This window comes from Helicoverpa zea, chromosome 22, assembly GCF_022581195.2.
Source record: "Helicoverpa zea isolate HzStark_Cry1AcR chromosome 22, ilHelZeax1.1, whole genome shotgun sequence".
Taxonomy (NCBI): domain Eukaryota; kingdom Metazoa; phylum Arthropoda; class Insecta; order Lepidoptera; family Noctuidae; genus Helicoverpa; species Helicoverpa zea.
In genome coordinates, this window is record NC_061473.1 from 7,248,135 (window position 1) to 7,257,885 (window position 9,751).

Consider the following 9,751-nt stretch of genomic DNA (forward strand, 5'->3'; position numbering starts at 1 on the left):
TGCCAATTTTGGAAACCATATAAATAGGCGCATGGTTGACTGAAATTAAATTAAATAAAAGCAGTCGTTTTTTATGAAAAACAAAAAAATATTTTATTGTCACGCTTAGTTACTAAAAAAATAATAAATTACAAATAATAAAATATGTAAAAACATCAAAATATACCTACAATTCTATTACTAAGATATTTATTGAAGTACTTAACTACAATTTACTAATAACTAATTTCATAATGATAAAGTAAGGACAAAATTTTAAATTGGTTGACACTAATATTTAGACATGATAAAAACAGTAAAAACAAATATTCAATATAACAAACAAAACGAAGAACAGCATCATAAAGCATCATAAAAATCAATAGTCTAAAAGAAAGTGTTAGTCACAGAAAATATCATCATCAGATTCTATTTCAGATTCTTCAGAATCGCTATCAGATATTAAATTCATAACGTCACAAAATTCTACTTGATTTTCTTCTGTGACTATCATTTCATAAACTTCTTTAAACATATTTCTCTTTACGTTACGATCCAATTTTGGTCGTATGGTTGTCAAAAAAGGATCTGAAGTGAGAAGCAGGTTATGAAGTACATCTTCATTACAATTAATACTACTACTTTTTCTCGAGTGAGACTCTCTAAATTTACGAAAATCTTTGTTTCTCGCTTCAGATGCTTCTTCTGACAAAAAACCGATTGGCACTATAGACAAATGCTCAATTATATGAGCTCCATGAATAAGCAACTTATGAATACTCACAGGCATATAATACCATGGATAAAGATTGGTAAACATTTTTGCAGTATCTATACAGAATTCATTAAATTTGTTTACAATAATTTTTTCACCAGAAGAAATACATTGTAGGATCACACCAAGTCTTTGCACTAAAGCAACGTCTAGTCCAGTTATATCAGCAGTTTTGGCTGGATCTTGAAAGAACCTTCTAGCTGAGTTTCCGTTGTTTGTCGTCCCACTGCCTTGTTTTACAACGTCTAATAATAAACCAGTTTCTTTTCTGAATCTGTCTTGAATGTTCTTTTTTCTTTCATCTACAGATTTTTTGGCATCGTCTCCTCTTGATTGCCAAGATTTAATGTCTAATCTATATGCTATATGAAGCAAACATTCCATGGCACGGATCCATGCATGAAGACTGCTTAATCCATATTTATACATATCTTCGTCCACTGGTTTTTTCTGAACCAATTCTATATTGTTCATTTCCTTCGGACGCGCCTTACACAAATCGCAAACTGCTGTAGAAGTGCCAGAGATATAGGATGCCACTTTTCCATCTATCATTGTCAAGAGCAATTTATGCTTGATAGTTGCATTTTCACATTTCGTTGGATTTAAACTTTCTATTTCTGTTTCTATATTAGTCATTTCGTTTTTAACATTAAACTCCGTTTCTTTCATGAACTTCCACATAATGGGTCGGCAGAAAGACGTTGATGAAGGCCGTTGGTTTTGCCAAATAATACATCCATCTTGAGTTGTGAGCTTCAATGGCACAAGACTCGCCATGAACACGCTTTATAGTTCTTGATTTGAACAATCCGACTTTTGTTGATGTACACTTTGATTTGAGGCTCCATCAAACCCCCATTTGCTTATTAGCAGGAGTTCATCTTTGTCAAGACTTATGTCCAAACACTGAATAAGTCTATTTACAGTTAAATCTAACAGAGTTTGAAGTTTAATCTTAACAGAAGTTTCTGTTATTGTTACAGCACTGTTGTCAGGGTAGCACTTTTTCTTCTCTTCTTGAAGTTTATAATAACTAGGGTATTTACAAATTCCTTCCTTTTCACTGAAATCTCTTAGTGTTATGTATCGAAACTTTGATAGTCTTAAAGTGACATATAATGCCAAAGCTTTTTGGGATGATATTTCTTTCATTTCTCCAAATTGAATAAACTGCTTTACTTTAGAGACTTGCTCTGGATTTTCTAAAAGGTACTGCAGGATTTCAGCCACATCTTTTTTTCCAGATGATTTGAGGCTCGTTTGAGCAGAGAAGACGATTTCTTCCGTGCTATAGGAGCTGCAACTCGATTCTGTGCGTCTTCTTTTTTGTTTGTTCGATAATTCTTCAAAAGGTTTGCGGCTTTCTATCGAAGTAGATGTAGATGCGTCGGAAACCCGACATTCCGGATTCATCACAACATTTGTGAAAGAATCGGATGTTGTCGCTGTTGGTTCTTCAGATGCCTCGTCTATTTCTTCTTCGGGTATAATAACATTCTCTTTCCAATTTTCTGGCCATTTGATATCTGCTTGCAACCAGGAGGATACTTCCGCATAAATGCTTCTTGATTTCTTGAAGATTTCATCCATTTAGCATAGATCCGATAACAAAATCTACGACACCATTCTTTAAGTTCTTTTTCAACTGCGTCTCTTAACTGAAAATCACTATTGGTTTTCAGAGACGTAAATAATTGATTATAGTCCCGAATATCACCACCTTCACGTAGAGAAATGTAAAGGTCGAGGTAAGTACCGAAACCGTGAAAAGACATAATGACAACACTCGGATGAGGATGAAATTACAACTAATGCTCTTCAAGTAATGCACCTATTTATATGGTTTCCAAAATTGGCACTAATGAGGGTAGGTATGTTAAAAATCGATTCGAGTTCTTATTGTAAACAATAAAAAGGTCTTTTATAAGTAATTAGCTAATTTTTCAAAAAAATAGCTAATCACCTCATTAAAATTTAGGTAATAACAAATTACCAAAAATTAACAAATTATCTCATTAGTAGTATATAATTATTTCCAGAGATTATATTATCGGTGCACCAATGAGTTATGGCCTGACCATATCAGTGAGTCACCACTGAAGTGAGATTCAGAGATAAAATATGTGAAACTTATAAATAAATATGTAGATGATATTGCAAAAATCGGTCTATACTTGTATCTTAAAACGGGCACATTTATCGCACCATGTTTGTTTGAAGAAAATGTGCCAAATATATGTCTTATTACCATATAAAAAAATCAAGTCGAAAGACTTTAGACTTTATTATCATAATAAGGTAGGTAAAAGGAAACACACAGATTTTTTTCAGATTTTTATTGTACCTAGAAGTACTAATTCCAATACCTAGACTTATAAGTACCATCAGGAACTTCGAGTTAGCACAATGCATAGAGCAACACAGGCCACCGGCGGACCGGAGGGGAGTAGCCATACACAGGCGTTCCCCTCTGTCAAAGTACAAGTCCAAATGGTCCTATGCGTACAATAAAACTAGTTGCAACTAAACTATTCGCTAGACTAAATCTAGTTGCGTGAGTGAATCGACGTCGTCGTAAAAAATGCCGAATTGTTCTGTTTTTTGCTGCAAAAAGAGATCTGCCACGTCAAATTTACAAAAAGATGGCGTTACCTTTCATATGTAAGTAATTTTTAATTACGTTATTGCTATTTACTTCTTATAAACTTAAAAACTGCAATATTATCAATCGTGTTGTTTCGGATTTGTTTACCAACTAAGGCCGTGCGTCTTCATACAAAACGCGGATCGGTCGAGCGACAGATCCGAGTCTTTTTCCTAGAATTCGCTGTCACCGAGCGAGTGTTGTTGCCGGTTTGTTTGTAGATAGTTATCGATGAAAATGAGAAAGGTCAAGTCAAATCGGAGAAAGTTTTGAGATTAGGTTTTCTGATTTAAATAAAAATTACTGAGTGAGAACGTCAACTACATATAATGTGTTTTTATTTATATATTGCAGGTTTCCTAAAGATCCAAATTTAAGAAATATATGGAAGACATTTTCTCATAACAGACCAACCTGGATTCCCACAAGAAATAGTGTCATTTGCTCAAATCATTTTAAGACCTCTGACTTTCAAGTGTTGGCGAACAATAGGAGGAGATTAGTCGATGGCGCCAAACCAACCGCCAACTGTATTTGTTCCGTAAGTTTTTATTTTATTCATGTGCAAGGTCATAGATAATATAATACTAGCTTAGGTAAACGAATAGTACATTCCACATGATGTACCTCGTTGACGTTAGTCATAGTGGTGAAATGAAGCCTACATTTTTAAACTTAATCTAATTTTCCAGAATCATCGACAATCATTAAATATACCAGATGAGAGGTTATCATCTAATGGGCCCATTAATGACACTCGGACTATTCCTAATTCATTGACATCACCGTGTAGATCGTCAACTCCTCAAAATGTGAGTTGTTTTTAAATCGTTTATTGTAGAATCGCATATTGATAAATTTGTCATTCCTTCTATTTTACTGTTGAGATTAAGTAAATTATGTAAAGATATGATAAGAGATAATTATTTATTCATTTGTTTTCAGACTCAGTCAAAGGAAACATCTAAAAAATCTGCTTCAATTCCCACTACTGCACTTACACCAAGAAAAAGAAAAATGCAGCAACAATTAGATTGTCAGAAAAAAAAAATTAAAAGGCTACAAGCTAAAAATCTTTTCTTAAAGAAAAAAGTTGCTGGGCTAGAAGAAATTCTTCAGAGTTTAGATGAAAAAGCTTTGATAGATAAAGAGGAAAGGATGGTCCTGGAAAAAATAGGCGTTGAAGAAGCAGAGCTTATTAAGCGTCAATTAAAGAAATGTAAAAGTGGAAAGCTCTCACGAGCCAAGTATTCACCAGAACTGAGGTGTTTTGCTCTAACTCTCAACTTTTATTCCCCCAAAGCTTACAAGTATGTTCGTAAAACGTTTGGGACGTGTTTACCTGCTCCGCGTACTTTAACTAAATGGTATAGTAATATTGATGGACGGCCCGGTTTTACCAAAGAAGCCTTGGCGGCCTTAAAATATAAAGCCGATGCCAATCCACATAGTAAAATTTACTGTACTTTAGTTTTCGATGAAATGAAAATAAAGACACAATCACATGACAATCCAAGTGGTGACAGACGATTCGGATATATTGATTATGGTTTCGATTTAATAACTGATAATACAGATGAAGCTACAGATGTCCTAGTTTTTCTATTAGTAGGCATTAATACTCCATGGAAAGTCCCAATCGGATATTTTTTAGTTAAAGGTACAAGTGCTAAGTTAAAAGCTCAACTTGTAACTAAAGCGTTTGAATTAGTACATGAAACCGGAATAGAAATAAAAGCGTTAACGTGTGACGGCGCAAAAGCAAATTTAGCGATGGCTACGGAACTGGGTTGCTGCTTAGTTGCAAATAAATTGCAAACTACTATATTAGATCCCACAACGGGGCAACGAGTTCACTTTTTTTTAGATCCAAGTCACATGTTAAAATTAATTAGAAACACTTTTTGTGACTACAAATGTTTTTACGATGATAATGAAAATAAAATTCAATGGTTATTTGTGGAAGCATTACATAAAATACAGGAAGAAGAATTATTTTACATGGCTAACAAATTAAAAGCAAATCACATTTATTACAAAACAAAAATAATGAATGTTCGCCTTGCAGCACAATTGTTCAGCGGAAGTGTTGCTGATGCGCTTTTGTTTTGTGAAAAAGAATTACATTTATCGGAGTTTAATGGATCAACTGCAACTGCGAAGTTTATTTCACTGATAAACGACGTTTTTGATATATTGGATTCCCGGTCACGTCAAACTGGTTATAAAAGAGCATTAAACCATGAAAACTTTGAGAAAGCTTTTCGAAAAATGGATGAAGCTCAAAAGCTTTTGTTGAGCTTATCAGCCCATGTAAAGAAACGCAACGGGGAGTCGCATAAAATTAAATTAGTAGATTCTCCTCGATACACGGGTTTTTTAGGATTTTTGATCTGCATTGAGAGTACCAAATCTATCTTTCGAGATTTAATACAAAACCAACAAAATGGCCTCAAATATATGCCACTACATAGGATAAGCCAAGATCACCTCGAACTATTTTTTTCCATAGTAAGGAGTCATGGTGGTTATTGCGATAATCCCTCAAGCTCCCAGTTTGAAGCAATTTATAAAAAAAATTCTTGTTAATACAGAATTAACACAAACGGGAAACGGAACGAACTGCATTCCATTGGAAAAAATTACGATACTGAATTGCACATCTGCACTAGAAAAAATTAATGCTTCAACAGTACGACAATACAATAGCAATGACGCTACTGACGAACACAATTTTGATAATTTTACTGACGATTTAATTGATGAGATTGAAGCTCTAACTTTTTTATCCCCTTTTGCGGAAAAAGTTGTGGAGTACATAGCGGGATATGTTATTTTCTCAACAAAAAAAAAAATTAAATGCAATACGTGCATTAAAGGTTTGCTTGGGCCGATTGATGAAAAAAGTTTAATTCACCAGAAAAGCAAAGGAAAGTTACTGTATGCCTCAAAAGAAGTTATACTTTTATGCCGGATTTGTGAAAAAGACATAAGAAGACATTTAAGTGACGACAATAAACCTACACGATCTTGTACCACACATGAAGTTGTGACACGTTCCTTAAAACAATTTATTGGCAAAGACTTGTTTCCCTCAATCAGTTACCATTCACACGAAAACGATTTTACAAATCATAACTTGGAATTAGCAAGATTAATAATGCAAAAATATGCTGATACAAGAATTTCTTTCTTAATGAAAAAAACAAACCCCCAAAAATGTATTCGTCATATTTATAGAAAATTAATCCATTTTAAAAACCAGTGATAGTTCCGTATCAGTATCTTATCAGTAGTTTTTAAAAAGGATTAGTTTTATGTTATTAAAAAAAAATGGTAATTTTATTTGTTATATGTGATTTGATTATACATAATAAATAAAGTCAATAATAATATCTGCCTTTGAATTTAAAGCTAATTTCCCTAACCGAGTTTTTGAATTTATCGATAATGCGTATCGACAGTTGTACAGCTATGGGTGTAAGGACTTGTTAGTGTAGTTGCGTCATATTATTATACTATTATGACACGGATTGTTTAAATGTGTGTGTGAAATTGTTAGTGTATTTTTCAATTGTCAGAGTGTGCGTTTCGTAGTGACATAGAATGTTTTTGTGTGAGAATTTGAGAATGTGTGATTTCCCCCCGCAAAAAATGACAGACAGTTTTGTATCGGTAAAAAACGCAATGGCTACTCCCCTCCGTGTTGCTCTATGGCACAATGTTAGGAACTTTGATAGAGAAACTACAAAAGTAATGAGATCCAATATTGACTTATTTTACTAACATATTAATTAAATTGATAGGTTTTTTCATTAAAGATTAATCTCGTGATATTCAACTTTTTCTTCTCATTGACACACAAAAACACGTTGCAATGTGAACATTTACTATGAGGTTTCGACTGAATCTTCTTCAAACTACAAACTTCACACCTTCCCCTGTTCTCTACGAATGTAGGCCAATGGATGCCTCTGTTACCCAGGCGTACGTCTTTTATAGTGGAATAGTCAGATTTGCGCCTTTTGGAAGGACCGCTTTGCGCAGTATTATCAGAAGAAGTCTTCCTTTTCTGACCTACATCCTTCATTGTCATCAAGCCTTGAGAAACAGACCGTCGAAAATCTTTTACGGTAGTCTGCTCCATTATTAGTCCATAAATGACATATGCATTGACAAATGCGATATCCAGAAGACCCCAAAACAACCTGTGCCACCATTTCGGTGATTTGCGATCTATACAGTATAGGGCTCTCAAACGATCCGCAGTATCTACGCCGCCCATGTAAGTATTGTAATCTTTGACAGCAACTGGACATGTTACAGCAGACTTGGATCCATTTTTTTCTTTACGTGACACAGTTACCTCTTCATTGCCATGAAAATTAGATACTAAATGAACTATTTTGTTATCCTTCCATTTAAAATATCCAATGTCTAAATTTGAAAATCGATGGTCACTGTCGCCCCTTTTCATTTGAGAATCACCGAGCATATTTCCAGCCAGTCCTTTTCTATTACTTCGGATAGTTCCACATGCATAGGTGTTTTCCGTTTTCAATTTTTCAAGTAAAGCAACCGACGAAAAAAAATTATCAAAGTAAACAATCTTCCCTTTACCCCAATCTTGTTCCGTCAACTCCAAAACTACTTTCTCTCCCAAGCCATAGCCGGTAAATTTTGAGTTCAGTTCTTCGTCTTTTCCTTGGTAAATTTGAAACTTTTTTATATAGCCTCTCTGATCAGCAAGACACCATAGCTTGTACCCCCTTTTTATGGGCTTCATGGGAAGATACTGTTTCAAGACAGACCTACCCTTGAATTTAATCATTGATTCATCTACACTGAGTTCGCGAGTACCATGATAAACCTCTTGAAATTTTTTATTGAGTCCATCAATCATTGGTCTAATTTTATATAACTTGTCTTTACAGTCTCGTGGCATTTGGGAGTTATCATTGCAATGCAGATGAGATAAAATTATAGCAAATCTGTCTCTTGCCATTGATTTGCAAACAAGTGCATTGTTGAGATCAGGTTGCGAAGAGTAATGGTCTCTCCAGGCCGGACGAGTATTATAACCCATAAAAAAATTCATACCTATGAATGTTAGGAGTTCCACCCTTTTTAGGTTCAATATCTTACCTTTCTGAGTAGCATAATGATTACTTTGGTATATGATATTGTCAATAATATCTTCAATCAGTACTAAAAATACATCAGTCGGTGTAGCACAGTGAGCAAAATAGTCTTCTACTACTCCAGTAGCTGCAGAGTATTCCGGTAAAATTGTATTTAGATCCCTCTTTTTCCATTTACGGTTTGGTTCGGGTAATCGCTGGTTAGTTCTGTGTGAAGACGTATTTGCAGACTGACAGAGTTCAGGCTGAACACTAGGTCCAGGTATAGATGTGGGTACCTGATTTATAGGGTCCTCTAAAATATCTTCATTTGACGGCGAAGATGGTGAAACTTCGGCTAACACACTGTCTAGAGCTCGTTCGAAAATCTCATCAAAGCCTCTTGGTGAAGGTAGTTGAAGATTTTCCTCTTCGTCATCGGACACTCCTGCATTAGACTCTTCGTCGCATTCGGGAAGATCTTCTAATAATAGGGCTTCAATAAGAGCAGAATTGTTTTTAATATCCATCTCGATGGCTAAAACAATAAGAATATAAATCAGAACAATGATAAAAATACATACAGAAAAGTAAATTCATTTATGATAATATGATACCTGACGGTACTTTTAAGTCCGCTTCGATTTTTAGCAAATATTCAATATAATAAACTAGTAATACATTATAACAGCTTTTATAAATGTTATCAGTGATATAAACAACGTAAAAAGTAAAAAACATGTAGCACTTACCTATGATATTCTATTTTTTTAAAAATTCCAATTACACTGTACTGCGTAGTGTCCAAATGTTCGACAAGTTGTAACTTGCTCTTCAAATTCTGTGGCTACTTCACGCGGTAATTCAAATAACGCGCTGTGATTGGCTTACGGAAACGGTACTCTAAAGGATCGTCAGTTTTAGTTTGCATAAAATATTTTCGTACTTAATGTATTAGACGAAAAATGTGGAGGTACTTCTAAGTACCGTAAGGAGGGAAAGGGTTAAAGTGACATATAATGCCAAAGCTTTTTGGGATGATATTTCTTTCATTTCTCCAAATTGAATAAACTGCTTTACTTTAGAGACTTGCTCTGGATTTTCTAAAAGGTACTGCAGGATTTCAGCCACATCTTTTTTTCCAGATGATTTGAGGCTCGTTTGAGCAGAGAAGACGATTTCTTCCGTGCTATAGGAGCTGCAACTCGATTCTGTGCGTCTTCTTTTTTG

The 9,751-nt window shown here is 34.5% G+C and overlaps 1 protein-coding gene across 2 annotated transcripts; it reads right to left on the reverse strand.

Moving 5' to 3' along the window:
* Positions 1–3,037: 3,037 nt before the first annotated feature.
* LOC124641242 (piggyBac transposable element-derived protein 3-like) lies at positions 3,038–9,751 on the reverse strand. 2 transcript variants are annotated; one of them, XM_047179283.1, is made up of 3 exons: positions 9,274–9,751; positions 7,126–9,059; positions 3,038–3,166 (listed from the first exon to the last, which is right to left on the reverse strand). In XM_047179283.1, exon 2 carries the CDS (start codon positions 9,049–9,051, stop codon positions 7,192–7,194), a length of 1,860 nt encoding a protein of 619 aa, XP_047035239.1. In that variant the 5' UTR covers positions 9,052–9,059; positions 9,274–9,751; the 3' UTR covers positions 3,038–3,166; positions 7,126–7,191. The 2 variants fall into 2 exon arrangements, with proteins under 2 accessions (XP_047035239.1, XP_047035238.1); XM_047179282.1 differs by lacking the exon at positions 9,274–9,751 and having other exon boundaries at positions 7,126–9,251.

Bases quoted from the DNA above. Each gene is read 5' to 3' on its own strand.
- LOC124641242 (XM_047179283.1), bottom strand. From the start codon at position 9,051: ATGGATATTAAAAACAATTCTGCTCTTATTGAAGCCCTATTATTAGAA.